The sequence below is a fragment of the Odontesthes bonariensis genome, chromosome 22 (genome assembly GCF_027942865.1).
Source record: "Odontesthes bonariensis isolate fOdoBon6 chromosome 22, fOdoBon6.hap1, whole genome shotgun sequence".
In the NCBI taxonomy this organism is placed as follows: Eukaryota; Metazoa; Chordata; class Actinopteri; order Atheriniformes; family Atherinopsidae; genus Odontesthes; species Odontesthes bonariensis.
Window position 1 is genome coordinate 22,765,932 of NC_134527.1, and position 25,053 is coordinate 22,790,984.

General features: G+C 40.3%; 1 protein-coding gene across 1 annotated transcript; it reads left to right on the forward strand.

Moving 5' to 3' along the window:
* Positions 1 to 15,001: 15,001 nt before the first annotated feature.
* LOC142372503 (leukemia inhibitory factor receptor) lies at positions 15,002 to 23,669 on the forward strand. The gene is made up of 15 exons (XM_075455436.1): positions 15,002 to 15,319; positions 15,576 to 15,632; positions 15,769 to 15,889; positions 15,989 to 16,137; positions 16,242 to 16,387; positions 17,253 to 17,388; positions 17,506 to 17,594; positions 17,685 to 17,880; positions 18,034 to 18,219; positions 20,081 to 20,212; positions 20,305 to 20,466; positions 21,037 to 21,180; positions 21,287 to 21,368; positions 21,475 to 21,556; positions 22,520 to 23,669. The coding sequence occupies exons 1-15, from the start codon at positions 15,160 to 15,162 to the stop codon at positions 22,970 to 22,972; spliced, it is 2,295 nt and encodes a 764-aa protein (XP_075311551.1). The 5' UTR covers positions 15,002 to 15,159; the 3' UTR covers positions 22,973 to 23,669.
* Positions 23,670 to 25,053: the final 1,384 nt, after the last annotated feature.

Below are 25,053 nucleotides of genomic sequence, written 5' to 3' on the forward strand. Positions count from 1 at the left end.
CGCCCACAACATGCGAGGGCGGACCAATCAGATCACCGCAGCTGCCAAACCTGCCAAACCCTGCTCTGACTGTCTTATCTTTACGTGTCCTTTTTCGGCGCTTTAAGTGAAGATTACCAGGTTATAATAACTGTTATTGCAGCAAATTCCCCTCCTATTTGTTCCTGATATTTCTCTCAATTTGCTCTGACTTTCTTTATAGCTAACTCTTTCTGTATTTATCTGTAAACACAGCTCAAATACACACCCACACACACAACAGCAAAGTCCCAGGTTTCACTTATAACTCATATGCGATCCCCACCACCACCGGTTGCTCTCAGCTAAATTATTATTTACTTTAAACTCTGTTGTTTTTTTTTCTCATGTGAAACCATATTTCACACTGCGTATGCCCTCCAAAAGTATTATTTAACCGGTACAATGAACTTCCAATGTATTGTTAACATACTTTTGGAAAACTGAACAATCACACACTGAACAGGGAGATTATTAAGCTGTGTGGACAGTAGGTCAAATATTTTTGATATTAGCTTCTAGCTAAATGCTTTTGAGAGGCAATTCTTCTCAATCATTGTGCAAGTTAAGGTTCCCAGGGTGAACATAGGTGAACGTACTGTATGTTCCATTTCTACTTATTTAATTTCATCTTATTTTTATGTAAAATGTATTTTTATCTAAATGTACTTGTGAAAGTACCCAGTATGCAGAATCACGCCCTTTTAGAGGGAAATTCAGATTATGACGTACTCCTGTTAGTATATTTTAATGTTGTATTTCAAATACAAAGTTGGTTTTATTTACGTCAGCATAGACAATATCATACTAAATAAATTGAACAATGAGCAGCATACATCACCTTCTAAACTACATTTTATTGTCCAAGACTGCTGCCCCTTCTCCTACATTAAAACATAGAATATGCACAATCAGAACATGAGGAGACATTTAACTGTATTGAAAGGAAACTGTATGGACTGTTAAGTGCTTCTGTTTGTAATGATCATAATGGACCTGCACTAATCATCACCATCGGAGTTCAGCAGCCAATACAAACAGTAGCTTCAAGTGGTTTGTTTTGAACATTGGCAGATTTTCAGGGTCTGAAATGATTTGTGTTGCTTGTTTTTTTTATGACTGCTGTATGCGCAACATATTCCTTCATTTATCTGACCCTGATGGATGTTTTGTTCATGCTGACAAGCTTGTTTCTCAGTTACTCTGCTGGCTTACCCAGGTAAAGCAGCTCCAAGACTCATGGGTCTCTTGCATGAGTGCATCCCTAAAACTGCATGCAGAGAACTGCACTTGGATGGAAAAACAAATAAATGCCCGGTAGGCTTCAAAGTATCAGCCAAGGGAAGGTATTTCCTGATGTTCTGCCAGACCTTTTCTTTACTTGTCCTGCTGTCCTGTTGTCCTGAACTGCACATGTGCACTGCTGTTTCCATTAGGTGATTTACCTCAGTGAAGGACATTTACCTCAGTTTACACCTCATATGCTGCTGAAGCTATCTAAGGCTTTGTTTCTCAGTAATGCTTTTCCACACAAAAAAACACAAATGAAAGCCCTGCAATGGCAGATGTTTGCGCTGACATTCAGATTACTCAGTTTTTAATTTCACAAAGGTATTTATATTGATTTGATTGTGTAATACGGGTAAGAAACCCCATATTGTTTGGCATAACACTGCTCCCTCATTTAGCAGCAGTATGCCAAGAGCAGGGCCTGTGATCACCACTAGAGGGCAGACTTGCAACAAAACATCTGTAACTGCTGGAAATGGAATTGATTTCATACGTTCATCATTTGAATTAGTGTGTTCAAAACAAGCATCTGACATCGCTGACTTTGTATGAGTTCTTCTCTCAGAGATCATAAACAGGTCACGAACAAATGTGAACACAGGATGAACCAACAAGCTTCGAGAGAAGCAGTCAAATCGTTCACTTCATAGTGCCCTGAGCCTGGTCTGTAAGGCTTAATGTAGTTTGGCCTGCCTATTTGGGATTTTTATATATAGTTTAAAATTCTCCTTGAAAAAAAACCCAGCATGGTGTCAATCATTAGTCAAAAATAAAGCCTTAAAGCTGCAGTCGGCAGGTTTTCAAAATTGCGAGTCTAAAGTCTGAAAATTCGAACTGATACAACTTTCAGATCCCCCCCCTCCCTCCCTCTGTGGACGAGGTTGTGCACGTGAGTTCACACCAGTGTGCGCGCACACAAGCTGGGGTAGACTCACGCTCAGCAGCGTGTGCACAAGCTGTGATTGACAGGTAGGATTCCTCCACCCCAAATTGATTGGTTAAAAACAGCCGGGAGCGCTCGGTTTTTGCAAGCATGATTACAGGCTTCAGAGGGAGCTACAGATTTTGTTATTTTTTTCTAAACAGTCTATTTAACCCCTTCAGACCCTGCGTCCATTGGAATGGACATGACATATTTCTGTCTCTAAACCAATAAATACTCTGTAATTTAATGATGCCAGCAGTGCATGTTACTGATTGGATCCTGATTATCCAATCACAATCATTTCATGACATTGAGCAAGCTCTGAGAGAGTGACAGACATCAGACAAGACAAGCATGGCTGAGCGACTGCAGAGAGGGAAGAGTAAGTGTCCATTTTCAATCAAAAATATCAATTTATGTTCATGCTGGCCAAATAAATTTGCTCTCAGTATAATTGTAACAGTTACAAGTGAAAATATTTGAAGTTATTTTGAATATATATCATATCATTAATTCATAGGATTTTTTCAAAGTCTGATGTCCATTGCAATGGACATCAGGAGTTGGGCGGGTTCAGCTAACACTAAAATGTTTAGTGTCAGTATGTAAAGATACAACATATCTGTAAGTTTTTCATTTTCATACAGTTTACTATGGGAAAAACAGATTTTTCAGGTAATCTTATCTGCAGTCACACATCTATTGTGATCATGTGCATTTTCAGATTGCTTTATTTCTGTATCTTCTTGCAGGCTCCAGGTTTTACTGGTGATGACCTCACTGCTGTTCCCTACCAACTCTGTGATACACCATAAAGTTAATGTGCATGTTAAAAACTGTACACAGACTCAAAACCATGCAAACATCCAGTTCCAGATGTTTAGGTCATACCATATTGGTTACCATGTGGAAAAACTCAGCATTATTTTCCTTAGGTTTTTATGACATTTTACGCCCATTTTGTCGTGGCGTCCATTGGAATGGACATGAAAAAATACTATTAAAAACATGAGATATCAAAAATGTGTTTTTTGCACTTTGTTTTTATGTTGGAGAAGAGTCAGAATCTGTTTGAAAAAAAAAAATTTTTTTCAGCCAAAAAAATGCAGGTCTGAAGGGGTTAATATCCTCTTCATAATGTGTTGGTCAGCCAGAGAAGCACCTTCAGCCAGAGACTGATTGCACCACGCTGCACCACAGAGCGCCACAGGAAGTCATTCCTGCCTGTGGCCATCAAACTGTATAATTCCAGTCTCTGACATCACTTCACCATGTGCAATAACCCGGTCATAACAATAATAATTAGCTACTGAGTAGCATTGTAAATACTGTTTATTGTTTATTCTATTTTTGTACATATCGATATTTTTATTCTTATTTTATTTTTATTTTATTTTTTTCCCTATCTTATTCTTATTAATCTTTATTTTCCTGTAAATAAGAGCACTGCAACAAAAGAATTTCCCGCAAGGGATTAATAAAGTTATTCTGATTCTGATTCTGATTCTGATTCCAGAATCCCATGACAGTTCAAGCTAATATGACTAAAAAAAAGTTACTGACCGCAGCTTTAAAGGACATTGTGAGATTGTGTTGCACACACAATTTTATTATACATTGTCTATTAATGATGCAGAACTTGTACAGAATTTTAATTTAGATCCTTACTTCCATGATTAACAGGTGCTGTAATGGGTGTATTTCTATCATAGTGTCACACTTACTGAAGACAGGCACAAAGTAAATCTTAAAATCAAAGACTGTCACATCCATGCTTTAACTATAGTGAACCACACTGAACGAGAGCAGGCTCACATTAAACCCCGCAGACTCCCAGTATTACTGTTATACCTGATCTCCACACACAGTTAACAACCCAACAACAGTGCCATCAGGATGAACCCATTTACAACCTCTAATCCAAAAAGTTTGGAAGGTTGTGTCAAATGATTAGCAAATTTCCCAAACTATTACCTTTTTTATGATAGAACATGAAATACATGTCAAATATTTAGTATCGGCCATTTTACTACTTCATGAATAATATTAGCTTGTTTTAAATTTGATGGCAACAACACTCCTCAAAAATGTTGGAGCAGGGCCCATGTTTCCTCCTGTGTTGCATCCCTTCTACTTTTCAAAACGGTCTGTAAACATTGCTGGACCTTTGGGAGGTAGAGGATTCTAGCTGCTCAACAGTCCTGGCTCCTCTTTGTCATATTTTGGGTTTCATGTGGTTTCAATTGATGAAAGGTCTGGACTGCTGGGACAGGCCAGTCCAGCAAACAGACTCTTCCACTGTTGTAACAGATGCAGTATGTGGTTTGGCATAGTTTTGCTGAAATATGCAAGGCCTCTGGAAAAAAGACACACAGGTTTATGGTGGATTTGCAACCCCCCTTTTTTTTAAAAGTTGGGACACTGTGTAAAATGTAAATATGTTGCTCTGAAACCTGTATGTACCGTTCAGCATTAAAGGTGCCTTTCAAGATGTCCATACCATACCAACCATAGTGAGGCATACCGGGCATTTGCCCGCTGGCCTGATGACTTACTGGCCTGCGCTTTTTTTTTTGTTACGAAATATAATATAATAAAGATTTAAAACATAACGCAATATGTGGATAACGGCATATAAACCCTCCTATTGGTGCATAAACTGGTAGATCGGCCCTTTAGTCATGATTGATTGAAGCCTGGGCCAATGAGGTGAGGGGCAGGGCAGGCCAGTTAGGCCTACCCCTCCATCTCGTCCTCGGTTGGTAGGTTGGTAGTGCCAGGCAGAGCGATAGCGGGCAATATGGATGTTAATGGGAAGAAAAGGAAGAGTGGCGCTGAAAGAGCCAGGGATCAAAAGAAAGCAGCCCTTCAGGCAGATGCTGCGAAATGCCTGAAAATATCGGATATGTTTACTGTAGTTTAGCCTACAGTATTACGTTTATTATAATTATATGAACTAAAATTAATTAATTAATCTTTAGATATAATTCCTTAACTTAAATTTAAGTAACAAGGCTGAAAGAAATGACACGTCTTAAAAGTAATGTGACCTACGGTCAATAGATCATAATTTTGATAAGCCTATGATAACAGTATTTTGGGAGAACTTTTCATAATGCTTCTCATAGTGTTAAAAATGTTTGTGTCTCCTGGTGCACATTGATCGTTTAAGGCAGTGATTCCCAACAAGAGGTTAGGGGTACGTATACCACCAGAGGTACGCAAGCACACTGCAGGGGGTGTGTGGAAAAATTAACAAATGTGTGCAGCATAGTCACATGGAGCATGAGTGAAGTATGACAAAAAGGCTTAAGGGGTACGCACGTCAAAAGCAGTTGGAAAACAGTGGTTTAAGGGACCAAAAAAAAAAACATGCTATCACAGCGCACTTAATTTTTTCCCCTTCAATACCTGGTGGTGGCCTGGTCTTGGTTAAAAATGCCCGGCCTGAAAAATTTCCCCAGTCCAGCCCTGATACCATACCAGACCAGACCATACCATACCATACCATACCATACCATACCATACCATACCATACCATACCATACCATACCATACCATACCATACCATCTAAGATGCAGTCTCTTGAACTGCCGGAAAGCAAGTCGGATGGTCCCTCTACTCCTTAGTCTGGAGAACAAGGTGTCCATGATTTCCAAAAATAATTTCAAATGAATTCTTCTGACCACAGAACCATTTTCCACTTTTCCTCAGTTCATTTTGACTGAACTTTGGCTCAGAAAAGATGGTGGTGTTGGGTAATTATGTTCCCATGTGGCTTCTTCTCTGCATGATGGAGCTCTAACCTGCATTTGTGGAACTGCGTTCACGGACAAGTATTTCTGGAAGCGATCCTGAGCCCATGCAGTGATTTCCATGACAGAATCATGTGTTTTTAATGCAGTGCTGCCTGAGTGCCTGAAGATCACAGGTATCCAATACTGATTCTAAGCTCTGTCCCTTGCTGACAGAGATGCCTCCAGATTCTCTGAATCTTTTGATGATATTATGTACTGAGGATGATAGAATACTAAAAGTCTTTGCAATTCTGCATTAAGGAACGTTATTCTGAAATAACTTTCTGAAATAATTTGGGTTTTGTTTGTTTTTTCAGGTTGCTGAACTAGTCTTTACTTCTGAAAGTCTCTGCCTCTCTAAGGTGCTCATTCTGTACCCAGTCATGTTACCGAACTGTTGCCAATGAACCCAGTTAGTTGCAACATGTTCCTCCAGCCATTTTGTTATTGTAGCACTTAATTTCCCAGACTTTTGTTGTTCCCGTTCCATCTACTTTTTAGACGTGTTGCTGCCATCAAATTCAAGATGAGCTAATATTTTTCATGAAATAGTAAAATATCTCATTTTCAACATTTCCTACGTTTTCTATGTTCAATGGTGAAAATACTGGTTTTTGAGATTGCATTCTGTTTTTATTTGACATCCCGGCTTTTTTGGAATGGGGTTTGTATACAGTCTGACAACATCTGCTCAAGTCTGCCAGTTTCTGCCAATAATATTTTGGGGGTTCAAACATGCGAGTTCCCAGTGAGATAGATACTTCTGACTGTTGTGATGCTCCCAATTTACAATGCAGCACCACCATCTCAATCATATGGGTACATTCCAGTTGGTTTATTGCCACATACCTGCAAAAATTTGACATTGAGTTTTATTCTAGTGTGAGCATGCCAGTATATTAAACTAACATGGTAAAAAACAGTAAATCTACAAAACAGTAGTACTATGAAATGCTCATTTCCCTTTTTGTGGTCTGGCATTGTTGAGTAGTTATTCTCTTTGGTTAGAAGGTTTGCGAATGGAAATATTTTTTTTGCAGCTGATCTCATCAGCTGCAAAATCAATGATAGGAATGTCTGTTAGTGAATCATACTTTCTTTTATGATATCCTCCCCATCATAGACAGAAATGACTTTGCAAACAGCACAAAGTGGATTCTTTCCATAGTGCTTTCAAGCATGCGGGTGACTTTGAAAGGCTAAAAATGTCTGTTGCAAATATCATTTGTCCATGCATCATGATGTGTACAAATGGAAAGATAATACCACCAAAGGAAAAGAAAAGAAAATTAAATGAACAAGTGTTCAACAAGTGATGAACACTTCAATTCCCTGAAAGTCTTAACTGAGCAGTATTAATCGAGTCATTTTCAAATAGGGGCCCCACAGAAACACTTCAGAAATGAACTACAATTCTTAGAATGACTGTTGCTTTTTGTGAAGATGGATTCATGGAAATGCTTTCAAATCTGTCTTACTAAACTTTAAACAAAGCTTCACCATCTTGAATTCTCAGCATCGGTTGCGGACTTCTTTATCTCCCTCATTGCATGTGTTACAAGTCAGTCCACAGGAGGGTACTGTTTACTGTTGCCACCGAAAAGAGCTGCTAACAATGTGCTTCTGTGTGTTGTCATGTAAACTCTGACATTTCAGTATGTATGAATCCAAATAAAAACTGTTTCCATTCTAGAATCCTTATTATTATAGAGCTGATCCTGGCCTCCTCTGAGTGGTGGTATCTGAGTCTTTGCAGTTTCAGCTAAAATAGGGATTTTTAAGAAACATCCACACAGACAGTGACACCTCATGCTTCCAAACACTGTTCTATCAATGATTCATCAAAACAGTTTGATGTTAAGAATTTCACAGTAAAATTACTTATACATTCCTTTTGTGTTTTTTACCCGTTTTCCTGTTTTCTGTATTTGTTTTTCCCCTGTCTGTCTGTGCTTTTCCCTTGGTGGTGCTGGTTGTGTGTGGGATGCTGATTACTCACTCAGCTCACCAGTCATCTTCCCAGCAGTTGTATGTTGTTTGCTCTTCACCAGTTTCTAAGCTTAACCTCAGAAGGGGCCGTCACGTTGTGCCATGCTCAGTGATCAGTGAGCATCTGTTCAGTCCAGACCTCTAACTCTGAAGTAACATTATTCTCTCAATCTGCAAAACAAGTTGCCTCTCTGATTCTCTCCCTCAAAGACCTGTCTCTTACTCTGTGAGCTTACCTGCAGACCTGAATTCACCTACCAACAAGCACTGGAATCAGCACTCTTGGAGGACGTTCATTCAGCTATAACAATAAAACAACAATTTACAAATCAGATCTATTCGTTTTTTCTTTTTTTCTAGTAACTTCTTTCGATGAAGTAGAGGAAAAGATGATGGTTTCAAACCAACACATACTCAAGTCTAGAGATGCAAATGAGTCGGCAGTTAAAAGAAAGTTCGAGCAGAGCTTAAAGAGCTGCCGCACCTGGCTGAGTGACAGGAAACATGGTCCCAACAAGAGAGCTGTAACAATTTTCTTTCATCATTCTGTAACATGAAGCATGTGAAGTTGGGATGAAGCCTCTTACTGGGTTGCTGCTGCTTTTTAAATCCCAAACTTATCTGAGATACATACAACCACTTTACAGGTTCTAACTCCTTTGACAACAGACATTGCCTTCAATCCATTCCACCATCCGGGGGGGGGGGGGGGGGGACACTGCCCGGCATGTTTTAGATGTTTCCCTGTTCCAACACATACAAAAAGGCTCTTCTCAGCCAGCTTGTTCTCATGTCCTGCACAAGTCAGTAAATGACCCATCAATGTGAGACAGGTATGTTGACGCAGGAACACATGTGGTCTGAAAACCCATCTCTTCAGGAAACACTACCCAGATCCGCCCTCTTAGGACATCACCTGTTTCGTCCCAGCTTCCCACGCACTTATTTGTTTCCTAAATTGTCTTTGTTTTCTAAATTGTCTATAACTTATTGCACTTACTCTAGCAGGAAATGCACTTATGATTTCTTGTGACCTGAAGTCCTTTTGCCTACCGATGTTGAACACACTTATTGTAAGTCGCTTTGGATAAAAGCATCTGCAAAATGACCGTAATATAATGTAATGTAATGGTCCTCAAAGAGCAGAGGTGAGGAACACTGTCCTGGATAGGGCTTGTTTGTCAAACTACTCTTTTTAACTGGTAATTCCCGACCCTGGGATGTGAAATACCTAGCCTGATTAACATAGACTTTCAAATCTCTTCGAGATTCTGGTCTGACCAAGACCATAACGAATACGATTCGAAATGGCCTGGTCAACCCGCCTCCCTCGGGTTGCTACTGGTTGTGGCCAGAAAAGGCTGTGCATAAGCTTAAGCCAATCACACCACTCTTTCCTCTGACGTATGATTTAGCTACCAGCGGGGCTAACTGGTAGATTAAATTCTTACCAAAGCCAGTAGGGAGCAAGCCAGGCGAAAACGTCTTTCCTGTCAAGAAACGATTCAAGGGCTGTTCTTTGCTCGATTTTTAACGAGAATCTCCCGTCGAACACTTTCATTACAGCATCTACAGCAGTGTCAAAAGCTTGACGCTGCTCCATGTTGATATTGAATGAAGTGCTTCCGTGTACAATCCATGGGTTGAGTGGCAGTTCAACCACGTCACTACCTTGAACACGCCTCTACCCTAGGCCGTTGGCGCTGCTCAAAGTTGATTGCCTCCCGACAAAGTGGGTGGAGTTCCCATTTTTTCGGGAACTCGAATCCACCTGAATGAGCAGTTTGCCTGAGTAAGTGTAGCAGAGCCGAAGGTGTTGCGTCACTGCGAGGGCGGAGCCTGGGTATGAAATACCATGATATGAAGATGAAAATCAACCATTGAATTCACAATAATTCTAATTAAATAAAGAGAAAATAGTGGCGCCACAATCCAAAATGCAGAATGATGGGGAGTTATCCAGATACATTTCAACACAAAATATTTTTAAGAATCCTGCACAAATGCCATCTAACCGTGTGGACGATCTAGAAAAGCTTGTACTCATTGGTGGGGCCCTTTAAAGTCAAACAACAAAAGCTCAAGGGGATTCAGATCAAAGCAAAGCACCAAGATGGAAACCCACACATAGCATTTCAACTCTCATTGCCCACAAGTGCGCTACGGCACATTGCTGATCATAAGGATGATAAGAGTTAAGGTGGGGAAATTTACGTTCGAAAAAAACATGAGTAGGTACAAAGTTGTTTAGCGGAAATGTACTCTCTGTGAAGATTTTTGAGCATTGTTTCCTAATTTTAGATTAGGCAAAAAGTTTGTTGCCAGCTGTTTTTGTTTTTTTTGACAGCTTTAGGCTAACTCCTGTCACCCTTCCGACTTCAGCGCACCCTGACTTGGAAGCATGGGCCTCACACAGCAGCAGCACACTTTGCACTGTAGATGGTAGAGTGCTCGAGTACAACGTTAAGATTAAGATCGCGACAAACAGCCTTTATGACATTATCATGGCTTAAGTCAGTGAGGTGTGAAGTGAGCTTCCTGTGTTTTCAGAGTTCAGCACAGAAGGAGGAACTTGCAGCAAAAAAAAGGCACAAAGCAGTTTTTCGGAGCCTTTCCAACACGTACATGCACTTGTAGTACTTGCAAAACCCTCACTTTGCCCGATTAAGAGAGAAGTAGTACCTAAAATTACATATCAAAGATAAAAACAAGCAAATGTAACTGAAGGGACAAATCTCCACCAGGCAACGCCGAAGAACTCGTGACTCAATAATGCAGTTCCTACTGTTACAGTCAGCCCCCTGACATGTCTGAAGACTTTTAAGAATACGTCGAACAACTGCTAAGAACCTCAGACCTTCATCATAGGATCTGCAGGTTGCTCACGCAGCTGCTGGTGTTATATCTCACATATTTGAGCTGCGTCAAGAAAGTGCCTGAAAAGAACATTTGAGCAGATGTAAAGTTTGCTGATGAGAATAAGGATAAAGACAAGGCCTGCTGCAAATGATTTGCTCTTGACACATGAATCAAATAATTCTAAGGCAATAGATACATCAGATGTGTTGGTCAACTGTGAAGCATTGCGGTAGAGGTGCAATCTAGTGACTTTTCAAGACAAACCTAGGCTTTGCTTCGTAGAAACTAGAATTGTCAACATTGCTCAGAGAGAGATAATGTTCAAGATATTCTGCAGACACTGCAGGCCAATGGACAGGTAGCTAATGGATGGCAAATCACTTGAGAAGAGCAGACCTGATACTTACAAGATAATTATATTATAAGAAATACTTTTAACAGGATACTGACAGATTCCTGTGATGAGTGGGTGAGCTTTAGCAGGCGGCAGCAGTAAGTGCACAGGTTTACCCGAAATGATGATTTTTGTCAGATGATGCTGTGCTTGTAAAATCAGGACTTTATTAGAGCAGAGCAGAGCAGCACAGCGCTTTCACATGGACCGCGTCTGCATCACTGGTTTCGACTATTCTCTTTTAAGTCTGACTTTCTGACTTAATTCTACACTTGACAACAAAAACAAAAGAAGTTTGTGAATGAGAGCAGCTTTACTAGTTGAAATGTTGTAGGTGGATTTGAAATGAACAGAACATGTAAGACAACCCTAAAACATCATGTACATGAAGGAATACTTTTTTTATGGAAAAGTTGTCAAAAAATTCTTAGTTTTCTGGAAAAGATGATTAAAAATGCTAAAAATGTCCTTGTGTTGTTGTTCATCTGTACCCACTTTATCATTCATTGATTAAACAGAGATCGCTAAAATAATTTGAGTAGAGAGGCCTTTAATATCCATTTAAAAATATTATTCGTGTTGAGTCAAAACGAAACAGGTTTTAAATCATCACTAGCTCTTTGAGGCTCCGACTTTCAGTGAAAGTTCCATATTTCATAAGTTACTTATAGCTGCTTGACTGACATGACTTCATCGACCTTTTAAAATGTCAGAAAAGAGGGTAACTTTATGAGTCAGAGGTCTGACACAGTGACTGGCACTCATTCACCAACACATATCAGTCCTTCATGAAAACTGCTCTCTTTTTATACCACACAAATTGGACATAAGTGCAAAAAAAACCCACTCAAAAGTGTCTTTTCATTACTGAGCGGATTGATAAAGTTACAACAAAAGGTTTTTGGGTATTTATGCCAGAACCAGAAGCGGCAACGACATGTGGACCCAACACAGACTGTTAAAAGTGTAACTGGGTTATTTATGCAACAGGAAAGTCCAAGAAGACAATGAATTCCAGGAAACTGTCCGGTGCCTGCGTCTGAGAGAGGGAGGAGAGGTGAGTTATTTTCAATGGGTCTCACTTCTGGAATGCATCAGAAAAATCGATACTCTCAGAATACACCAACTGTTCATGGGAAAGTGCAACTCATTACAGCCTTGGTGTTTAAGTAATAATCCAACAGCGAGACACCAGCCTTACACAAACCTGACTGCACCAAGCAGTGTCACGCAGTCAGCTGGGTAACTTCCATAATAGTACGCAACAACTTCCCTGAAGATGTGTCCTGTAATTTCAGATATATATAAAAAAAGACTTCTTTACTTTCTTGGCACAAAATAATTTGCAGTTTCAGAGGATACCAGCGAAAAATATGGCAAAACATACAACTGAACTACTTGATTAATTCTGCATGAATGTTGTTGGTTTACTGGTTTATTTACATGAGGTTAACCATCACTATTATTACTTATTATTCTGCAGATCCGCTCACGTCTGAGAAATGTTCTGCAATATGTATTTGAGCTGATTTAAAAGTATATATTTTTTTTATTAAATTAAATAACAAAATGTGTGTCAATATTATTTGCTGTTTGGTTTGTTTTGGCTGCTTCTGTGTTCTTGTGTTTCAAATACATGGGCCAGACGTGGCCATCAAACAGGCCAGGGGGATCAGGCACCAGGTAGTTCCTTGAGCAAAAGTCCATGCATTTGTTACTTCAAGATTGGACTACTGTAATTCTTTATTTATGGGCTGTCCCACATATTCTCTGAAAAGCCTTCAGCTGATCCAAAATGCTGCAGCCAGAGTTTTGATGAGAACTAACAGGAGAGATCATATTTCTCCAGTTTTAGCTTCTCTTCATTGGCTCCCTGTTAAATTCAGAATAGAATTTAAGATTCTTCTCCTTACATATAAAGCTCTTAATGACCGAGCTCCATCATATCTTAAAGATCTCATTATAAGATATTTTCCTAACAGAGCACTTTGTTCCCAAACTGCAGGTTTACTTGAGGTTCCCAGAGTTTCTAAAAGTAGAATGGGAGGCAGAGCCTTCAGTTATCAGGCCCCTCTCTTGTGGAATAAGCTGCCAGTAAATGTCCGGGAAGCAGACACCCTTTCCACTTTTAAGACCAGGCTTAAAACTTTCCTTTTTGATAAAGCTTATAGTTAGGGATGGCTCAGGTGATCCTGAAACATCCCATAGTTAAGCTGCTATAGGCCTAGACTGCTGGGGGGCCTCATCTGACACACCTTTCCTCACTTTACTCTCTTTATGTATGTGTGATACTATTGTGGTCATTAACTCGTGTTTCCCTGTTCCAACAGATATTCTTTGAATGGTGTTACAGTGCCGCGGCAGCCCCCTCCCCCCCTTTCTGTCTTCTCAAACCCCAGCTGGTCGAGGCGGATGGCCACCCTTCCCGAGTCTGGTTCTGCCAGAGGTTTCTTCCTGTTAAAAGGGAGTCGTTTCTCTCCACAGTCGCCTCAGGCACGCTCAGGCCGGGAGATTGGACCGAAAAAGAAAAAGTTTTCAGTGCAATCTGTTGGTTTTCTTAGCTAGGAAATTGTTTTTGAATTGGCTCTATATGAACAAATTGGATTATTTTATGAATAATTATGATTACAATGAATTGAATTCCAATTGGCTTGAATTGGACTTTATTATCTAAGTGCCTTGAGAAGACATTTGTTGTATTTGGCGCTATATAAATAAAAATTAATTGAAAAATTGAATTCAGCAACTAAGTCACATAATTATTATGTGATCATGTAAATAAACTGAAAATTGAACTTAAATTGAATTAACACAGCCAGTTTGGAGGTGCAACTGTTGCATTTATCTTTGATCTTTGTAGTTTCAAATATTTAAAGCTTTATTGCCCAAAAATGCTTCCACAACAGGCCAATGACCTGGGGTCTAGCGTGACAAATTTGAATACATTTTTCAGATCAGACTTTTGCATTTACCTCTTCAACTTACACTGTTCACAGATGCTTTTCTGACACGACACAAAAACATACACAGCTTTACCAAATAAGCCATTGGCCTAATGACCACATCAGACGGGAGATAATCAGCGCACTTACGTCATTTTCTTTCCAGGAATTGCAAAGTTGAATTCATTTTTACTGTGCAAAACTGCTCAAAACTGCTCGTTAATCTAAATAACAAGTTCGTAAACTCTGATCAGAAGCTCTCCGCTGACTTAGACTGGAAAAAAACATATAATACAATTTTGTGATCTTCACAGGGAAACTGCGTTCAGTTCTTTGAAAGCAAAATGAGCGTGAAGAGCTCCTGAGATAACGAGTGAGAAAGTCATTTGTGTTCCCACTCTGAGTCACAGTGAGCATTTCACTAACTTCAGGAAGAAGTTTTCAGTAACTATACAAAATAAAACATTCCTTGGGACATGTGCATAGAAACTTCACAGTCATCTGCTTGTTCGGTGCCTCATGCAGATGACAGTGAATGTGTAATGTGCAGAAGCGCGGCCCCTTCTGCTGAGATCTATTTGTGGAAAGAAGAAGTACCGTACAAATTAGGTGGTTTTGTCAGTCTGAGTCTTGAGAACTGAAGCAGTTCTCCGCCCCTCCACATTTCAGGTGACACTCCACCAAATATTTCCTTCTTGTTCAGTCTCAGAAGAGCAGCTACTCTGCAGCATGACTGTGAGTGGCAGCACGTTGTGGGTGTGAGACTGCCTCCAACACATCGTCTTAGTTTCAGTCTGCCAGGCAGCCGCAGGCAGCACGTTGAGCTGTGGAGTTCAGATGGATTCTTTTTTATGCTCCAAATCCTGCTCATTGAGTGGCCACTCATCACTTCTCCTCCTCGGTAGGACATCTGTTAATGACTTTTTCCCTTTTTCATTTGACAGATGTTCATTTTGGGTTATTCGTGGTGCATTTTGTGGATCTTTTCTTTGTTTTTGGAACATATGAAAAGCCTTTTCACATTGCACTCAACTCTTAATATTGTTCAAGGTCTGCTGCTTGCCTTCCATTCTGCATTCTCCTCACATGCTCGAGCTAAGGGAGGTAGGATTACGCCACTTTATGTCACAACGTTTCACCTTATTCATCATCTTTTTACTACTTATATCTTGTATAAGCAATAGGAATATCTTAACGAAGGAGCTTTTTCTCCAAAAACATACAAGCTTCATGAAAAACTACCATAAGATAACAAATAAGGGAGATCAAGCTGGGTTTTTCCAAAGTGTGTGAGTTCTTGTAATAATGACACATTTCATGTGCCCATTGACCTGCTTTCACACACAACTTTATGTTCCAGTGAGTTGCAAGGCAAAGAACATTTCTGCCGATTATCTGCACTGTGGGATTCACCCAGGTAACGAAAACGCATCTGAATCATCCTGCACTGAATCACCCTGCACTGAATCACCCTGCACTGAATCACCACCCTTATTCGCAAATTTTGAGGAAGCAATACGTTCTTTTTCTTCGCACCTTTGATGCCTTTACAGATGGAGTCCACGATTTAGACTGTTTTGGTAAATATAAATCACGCGGCCTTAAAAACTGCACGTGGAAACCTGGAATCGACACATCAGAGAAGAAATACACACTAATAAAAAGACAACAAGGGTAGGCAGCACAAGGTTGCTCTCTTATGCTCTCTATGGACCATAGTCCATACTTCTATGGTGATTTTCAACGTTAACCTCTTCTTTTTCACCCACCCAGAAAGCGATGCCAAGTTTACTACAACATCACTGACTTCTATGAAACAATCACGTTGTTTCTTAAAGTCAAAATGACCGTGGAGGTTTTTGAAAACACTGGTCGAACAAAGTGCACAAAAGCAATTTTGGAAGCTTCACCAGAGAGCCTTCGTAAGTCCAGAAAATATCATTTGACTTCTCCTTCCATAACAAATTTCCAACAGATCTGAATACGGGGGATTCAGTTTTTTGGGGTTTTTTTTGGAACTTTTCAGTGCGTTGCGGTCCTCCAAATTCTGCGTCCCTCAGTCGCCACTCTGGAGGACTACATGTGAACGTGGGATGGCCAGAGGAGGACAGAAAGTACATCCACAACTTCATTGTGAGATATAAAGCACTGGGCAGCCCCTTGTGGAACGAGGTCAGCGTGCGTGGCTTTCTACTGATAGTAATAGTAGAAATAGTAATGATGGTAATGTGAGCCCTCACCTGAGTAGTGGAGTCACAGGTCAGCGTGTCTGAAGTTATGGTGCTAATATGTGCATCATAAAGCTCATCATAAAGAGATAAAAGTCCTTATAATAGGCTTTAGTTAACTGGCAAAAAGACTGTTAGAAGTCTTTACAAGATGCTTAATAACATGTGAGAAGTATTAATGAAATTGCACATAAATAATAAATCATACATACATTCCCTGTTAGATTATAAAATATTCAGCTAATAAACCCTTTATAGTGAAATATGCAGCACTGTCACATTCTGGTTATGTGCTTTCAAACACTCTGTTAATTTGGACTTTTTTGTTCAAATTTGACCACACTTGCACATATATAACCTGGTTAAATATAGTGAACTGCTTATAAATGTATAATAAAGGGTTTAATCATCTAACTATGCACTGTTCTCACTGTGGATGTTGCAGCTGAAACAAAGCCCATCCATTTGTATGTCAGTGCACAGAATAACTGCTAATAGGTCTGATCAACTCATTGTTTGTGGTGCTGTTTAACTATCCCAAAGTCGAAGCGTATAACAACTAAACAGGCAGAGCTTCTGCATGATTTATAATCCAACAATAAATGTGCTTAGGAGGCTATTATTGAAGCCTAAAATGTCTTTAATTTAAGCTTTGAATTTGTTTAAATCACATCTGTTTGTGTTTTTGCTCTATGAAATGATCCTTCACTGTTTCTTTCCTGCGGATTTCAATTGAATCCGCTGATTGCATGAATAATCTGGCTTTGGATGCATCTCCAGGCACTCATTAGTTTCTGCTCTGTTCGCAGTCATTCGTGGCATCTAGCAGCAGACACAGAGTGGAAAATCTAAACTCCTCTCTAGTGTACATTGTTCAGATGCGATGTGTCACTAGTGTTGAATGCACACAGTGCCCGTGGAGTGAAGCTTACACCGTCCCACCACGTAAGTGCTTGATTTCTTCTGAATTCTTTCTTCTATTCTAATAATAATGTGCGTTTACTTAAGTAGAGGTCACTGAAAAAAGAGGTGTTTCTCACGGTGGATAATGTCCTCTTTCAGCTCTCACAACGCCGCCTGTCATTGTCAAGTTCAAATATACTGACATTCCAAATGAAACAGGCTGCCGGCTGATTTCTATAAGCTGGAAGGTAGTTTTTCTTCAAAGCATCTCCTCGAATTATTTTCAATACGCAGTCTCACGATAGTAAAGCAAATCTGTTTGCTATTTTTCTGCAAAGGAGCTGTACGACTGCTACAGTTTGACCGTTGGGAAAGTGTCAGGAGAGGCCCCGTTTCAGCAAATCAACACTTGTCAGCCAGAGATCAGTTTGATTCTCTCCTATTCGGCTTATCAGCTCAACATCAGCGCTTTCAACAATGTAAGCTACTCTCCAGTCGTGAGCCACACAATACCGCAACATGAGGTATTGCCAGGTCCGTACTCGCTCGTCTCTTCTTTCATTTTTTTTTTATTGAATCAGTTACCAGTTGTTTCAGAGCAGAGCCGTTATTTATTTTTCTGTTTGAAAATGGATGAAAATATGGAAATAAGCGGTTATAAGATCGAAATAAACTTTACATCCACAGGCGTAGGAGGTGGGAACCTGAATGTGACAGTCCGAGACAATACATCGTTTACCATCTATTGGAAAGATGACTTGATCAAAACGTACGTCTGCTACTCTGTGGAGTGGAGGAAAAAGGGTCATCCTCCACTGTACATGTCCTTTTATCAGAACACCCAAAACTACAGGACTTTATCTTCTCTGCCAGGTGTGTAACTATTCCACATGATCTTTTTTTCAAACAATTTGGGACTAACTTGTTTTGCTGGGGGTGTGTTGTGGGTTTCTGCTTGAAAAGGACGAGCCGGAAAGGGAAAATCTTCAGATCTTCAGATTTATTCGTATGAGACCAAATTAACAGGATGGTATCTGGCCAGACTGACAGCCGAGAGTTTTTTCTAGACTTCTGTGATGTATTTCCTCACATCACTTCCGCTGCTATTACAACAAAGGAATGTGTTTTTCAAGAAACCAGAACACACGTGAGCGTGTTTGACTGTGTTTGTGGGTCAAAGTTCATGTCAAATTTTGTTCTAAATTAGGGTAATGTAAATGTGAATGCAATACGTATAATATAGACATATACAGACAGCCGGGCGTTGTGTTTGGTTTGTTCCTTCAGAGCTTATGTGGAAACATTCAGGGATGTAACAAGACAGACTACAAGGAGGAGACCCTGACCCTCAGAGACCCTTTTTTTTTTTTTTCTTTCTGGTTGAATTCGCTCTGCAGGTTTAAACACTGAGGTGCTGGCTGTCAGAGTCCTGTGCCTCCGTAGAATATAAACTCTGGGCTTCACTGTCAGTCCATCTTTCAGTTTGTTTGATTTTTCAGGCTTTGGATCAGAATCGTTGCCGTGGCTGATGTTTTTCTTGTTATGCTGGGCGCAAATGCTGCACAGAAGTGTTCCAAAAATCACTCTTAACCCACTCCCACTCATATTGGGAGAGTGCATGACCTGTGTACAAGCTGCGAAAAATGATTTTCCTACAAACAGAGTTCTAAGAACTCTCTCAGTTTCCACAAAGGGGTGCTTCCTCCAATCACCCTGAGTTCCAGCGGTCTGAAAAAGCACTTTTTTAGTCTAAGGATTTGATTTAAAGAAACTTGAAGGTTGTTCCAGTTGTCTGCAGTTCAACTAAGGTTTCAGAACAGAGTGAGAACCAGGGTGCCAGAATTGGAGGAAGTTGAAGGTCCATTTTGCATGATACAGTTACCAGTTTCAGATCAGTGTGTCTCCATTTTTAAACGGGCTATTTTTCAGTTGCTTCTCCTAACTTGTTTGATGTCATTTCATAATGGCTGCTTGACTCTGTTAGGCATCACTGTGTTCTCCATGAGAAAGGAATGGTTTGCCACAGATTTGGTTTCTGTATTGCTAAAAAAAAAGCATGAAACACGACTTTCAACTATCCTTTTCTGAGCACATCACCTTTGAGGACATTTCACATGGAATTCTAAAGCATTTCAGGCTTTCAATGTCATTTCATAATGTTGTGCCACATTGCAAATTGAATCTAAGTACAAAAGCTTACAGTAAAAGCACGTTTATCTAACACAAACCCTCCCCCCCCAAAAAAAACAAAACAAACTTTTAAAATGCATGTTGGCCCAGCTGAAATCATACAAAATTGAGGTCGAAGCCAGACTAACACACACAGATACATTATCTGGGGATTGAATCACTCCTGCATTCGCTCAAGTATAAACCAAAATGGGCCTCGGCTCTGAACGCATCCTTTAATGTTCCATTCTTTTTTCAGCTTTCTTTTGTAAAAACAGTCAATTGTAAGTGTATATTGATGTAGTTCTCATTCGTATAAATTTTCTTTCGTCAGACGGCTAAACGTGCCAGAATTTGTGACAGAAAATCCGCATTTATTATCACTGCGAGTCAACTCTCAGTCCCTTTAAGCTTTTCCCAGCTGTCGCTCTGCTCCAATAAATTCTTGATTTTTTTTTTTTTTTTATAACTGCAGTGTAATCTGACAGAAGCAACAATACTCCATCCTGCCCGTAATCCATAACAGTCGGTCTACTTTTTTGTGTTTCTTTTCTTACTTACCCAGAACCTTTGGAGCCCTATGTAAGATACAGCATCACTTTGCACACACGACCAGACAAGGAAACCTGCAACATGAAGCATATCAACAACAGTGAGAGCACCTACGGGACTGCACAATTTTATTTCATTGAAGGACGTAAGTCAGAGGTTGCCTGTCTTGACGACATCACGGTCCACATGTACTTTACCACCCAAACCATTCTTTTTTTTGTCTTGAAATCCCCACAGCTCCTGTCAGAGCGCCCTCAAACTTCAGCAGCCACAATGTGACGGGTAATTCAGTGGTTCTGCAGTGGTCGTCAGTCCCAGAGGAAGACACCAGAGGGTTCCTACTCGGTTACATAATCTACTACACCGAGTACCACCACAGGTGGACAAGTACAGAGAACAGTAAGTATCAACCACCTCAAACTAAATCATAGTTTCACATGTAAAGTCCTGACAAAAGAGAACTAAAAATTTGAGCTAAGCAAGTGCTAAATTGCTAGATTCCCCTCAGCCTACACATGCATTACAGTCAGTGTTCCCCACCTGGTTTCTGTCCTTAGAAGTTAATGAACGATATAGTCATTCTGAGATTTTCAGAGGAGGTTTTAGTAGTGAGCTGTAAATTCTCATCGTTCCAGTCTGAAGGGAATTAGTTTGCCAAAATTAGCTTCACAACCCAGATGAAGCCCACTGTATAAATGCATAGCAAACTGGTGTACTCTTTCTCTTTTAGTGTACAGTAACCGTGAAAAAGCCTTCGAGTCACTTTTAAAACATTGCTTTAAAAACTGCAGATACATTTCTAAAATGAGCTTAATTTGTTCCAAGATAATCTAAAAGGTGATAAACCTAGCAACTGAATGAGCAAGTTGGTATCACTGAAAAGAGGTACATTCATTTTAAAGATGGATGCTGAACTGGTGCACCACCTTTGTTGATACATTGCAGCAAAGTCGGACTCTTTCTTTGCAGATGTAACAGTCGATCCAGATTGGAACAGCTATGAACTGGGGAACCTCAGAAGTGACACAGTATATCAGGTCCAGATGTCCGGTTACACATCTGCAGGAGCAGGAGTGAGGAGTATCCCAAACGTCTTTAAAACAGATAATGACGGTTATTTCATCCCAACAACTTTTCAACCGTTTTGTCATCAAAGAAAAAAAAACTAGTTTCTGACATTTAACATTGAAATCTTTTCTTCCCGTTGTTCTTTGCACAGGATACTCTAATCTCGGTGGCTTCATCTTCGTCTTTATAGTTATGGCCACTGTGCTAATATTTGGCTCTCCAATAATAAAAAGGTAGAACATAAGAATACAAAATTCATGTAGAGTGTTTTTTTTTTTTCTTTTATGAACTCCTAACATGGTTAAACATTCAACACTGTCGGCTCTATCCGCTCTGCAGGGTAAGAGCCGCCCTGTGGCCAAGCATTCCCAACCCGGGACACAGCACTGCGCTGCAGAAATTAGACCGGCCCTGCCAGCTGGTGAGTGCAACGTTCTGCTTTTACAACCAGTTACAGGATTTTGGTCCCGGATTCGTCTTAGTGATTGCACAGTATTTCAACGTTTCCCCCTAAACCTCTTGAGGATTGCTCAACAGTATTCGTAGGGTCATTGTCATGACTTAAGGTGAATGTCATCCCCGTCTCAATTCTCTGAAAGACTTCTCAAAAATTTGCCTGTACCGAGCAGCATTCATCGTTCCTTCAATTCAGACGAATTTTATAGACTCAGATCAAAAATAATCCCCACTGCATGATGTGGCCATCACCATGCTTCACTGTGGTGATGGTGATCTGGAGGTACTGGCTTGGAGTTCGCCTTGAAATCCAAGAACTTCTGACTTCATGTTGAAGTCCAAAAGCTTCTGCTTTAATGGATGACTTCCATTGAGCGGTCCAGACCCCATTAACAGTGGTAGTAGTATAACAGTATATCATAATGATGTTTGTCCAATGTATTTAGGCTTGTGACCTTTAGCAGGGTCATTAAAATATCAAAACGTCATATAAACGTATAAAAGAGTAAGAATCCAAACCCCATTAATTAGATTGATCAACATAAATTGAAATTCTCCCTGGTTTAAATGAAAACTACCCTGCTTTTCTGGGTAGTTTTGTTACAGTGCCTTATTCTTTTTCATTTTTCCAAAAGGATTGAAGGAATCTCCAGTTTTGAATATTGGTTTCTGACCTGTTGGTAATCAGCCTTTCAGTCCCATCCATGTCTTTGCGGTATCGACCCAGAATGTCAAAATAAGCGACTTCTGAAGGTCATTGGCAGTACCAGAAGTTAGAATATAAACTATGTTACAGTCTTTTTTTAATCCCCCTTAATCAATTTGGAACATTTTGTGCAGTTCCGTTATATAAAATTCAGAAGCCCGTCCATTTTAATTCCATTTCTAAAGCAACAAACCTGTTCACTGTTGATCATCTCTCACTCAGGAACTCCTTGAGGCAATTGCCACTTTAACTGTGGAAGAATGGGACACAAAAAGTCTTCATATACTTGAAAAAGAAGCTGTGATCCCTGCTGCGACGTTACCATCAATGTTGCCACTTCTCAGAACGACAGAGGATGAGATGGATTCACCAGAAACGACTTCAAACTGGATCCAGAGGGACACTGTCAGCGAAACCGGGGAGATCTTCCCCGATGATTCTCCGGACCCATCCTTGGACACACGAAGGACAGAACTCCAAAGCTCTCCTTTTGTCTTTCCAAGTGACTATACAACAATGGAAATGTTCCAGAAGCTGATGCCACATGGCCTGCCAGCAGATACAGCCGTTACTCCGGCCACAGGAGGCAAACCAGACTATGTGAGGCAAATTAGCACGAGTCCAACTGCAGAAAGTGGCACGTTCAGAATTTTCTCATTTGATTCGACTCTATAATCAAACGTTGGACGGCAGAGCACGAACGGCAAGAACCACCACACGAGGGGGTTGGTTCTAAAGTGTCCGACTCATGTTTGGATATGATCAGCCGTGTGGAGATTATGTGGAGCAGTTCTTCTGCTTCCTGGAAGTTGTTGATCAACAACATAGATATATAGTCCTATATAATCACTGGCAATACTGAAACCGTGTTTAGTGCATGCTTATATGAACGATTCCTCTGTTAAGTGGATGATGGAATGGTTCAAACCCAATTTAACAGGTTAACAGTGTACTTAAGATTGTATTTCAAAGGATATACTTCCGCTCTGAAGACGCGCCTGAGCACGGAGCATCTTATCGGTGAACGTGAACACACAGATAGCCGATGGTCTAAAGGGAAACTCCACCAGTTCTCCACACAGAGGTCAGTTCGCAGGTCTGGTGTCGGTCGGTTAGAAAGGTTGTTATATTTCACTCTCGAAATATTTCTGTTTTTGATGAAGTGCGATAGAAGACCTCGAGTGAGGTTGGTCGAATTAGGCATCGCCCACCCTAACCTCTGTGGCTTTTCCAATGAGCTCTGCTGGAGGCTGAAGCTCCATTAGGAGCCACAGAGGACATTACACAGCCGAATGTAGGCATAGGTCCAAGCAAGTGGTTCTGTTTAAGAAAATAAATGCAGGCATTTTGTTGCAGTTTTAAGAATGATACTATTTCTGGTAAATTCCACAAAGACTTTGTCTTTAATTATGAGTTTTTGTTATAATATAACTATTTACTCTTCATTAATAATGAATAAAAACGCATATCCTGAGCCTAACTGAATGAAAGTGTTTGCTGTCGTATGTGCCAAAAAACATTCAAATACTAAGGCCATTTTCCAACTCTAACAGCTCTTTTGAAATACGCCTAACTGTTAACCGTGGCCGTACTTGGTTGGTTATCAAAAACTTTCCAACAGCGATCATTACGTCTACTCTCAGCCTGGACCCGACCTCACGGTCCAGGTCTGGGATTGGAACATCGAGGAGTTCAGGGTTCGACGACAGGCCTGCTGACAAGCCGTCGATGCACGATCGGAGGCTGCTGAGCGGAGCAACCACTGGTCTTGGAAGAAGAGGCTGCTTGCCAACTGGGCTGACACCAGAGGTAAAAGTGTAAGAGGTCTCACCCGGGATGCTTGGAGAGAAAAGAATAGACGAAGGAGGGTGCCCAGCCAATGACCCCAAAGGAATGATTACCGCTTCCTCAACAAGCAACACAAGACGGTGCAGATGTTTGGGGATTGTAACACCTCCTATGAGCTCAACAGACAAGTGTCTCAATCTTATGACAGAGGACTATTTGAGGCCTATTATCATAGTTCACACAGATTGTATCTGAGTTATATATTGTTAGTCTTTATCAGTTCTGTTTTACTCCAGAGACGGCTTATTTAGCAGACAGCAGAAAGGCAAAGGGCACCACTTCTTATTCAGCTTTCATGTATACATTTGTTATGCTGTCCAAGAGGTTTCTTTATGACAGCACACAATTTACTGTATTTCTGTGCATTTTATAGCCACACTAAATACTTTTCATACGATATATGACATATCTTCACCTACCATCACACTTTTTTTCCCCTTTCAACCAACAAATGAAGAAGTTTTTGTGACTTTTAGGAAGTTTTTCTTTAAAGTCCTGGACTCTGGGACCAAATATCACCCAGTTTCATCCGGAAAGTGATACAAATCCTGGTTGCTGCAAACTGAGTATATCTATTTAGTCACTTTTTTTTTTTTTTTTTAAATGAATAGATACCAAAAAGGTTACCTTGTATGTATCCCACTATCAGCATCCCTGTAATAATCAGCCGCTACCTACCAAAAAGAAAAAAAAAAAAGTTACGTTTTAATTCTGGGTTGCGTGGAGTCGGTTTGTAACAGTTTTAACACTTGCAGCTGCTGCATTCATCAGATCTCTGCCCTCATTTCTTGTGTCGGAAGCACCGAGTTACAGGAACAAGAGACGGATGACCTTGCTGCTGCTCTGTGGCGACGTTCAAAATTGAAACGTGCCCAGCGATGCTATTCTTTGATAAATGGCACTAAATC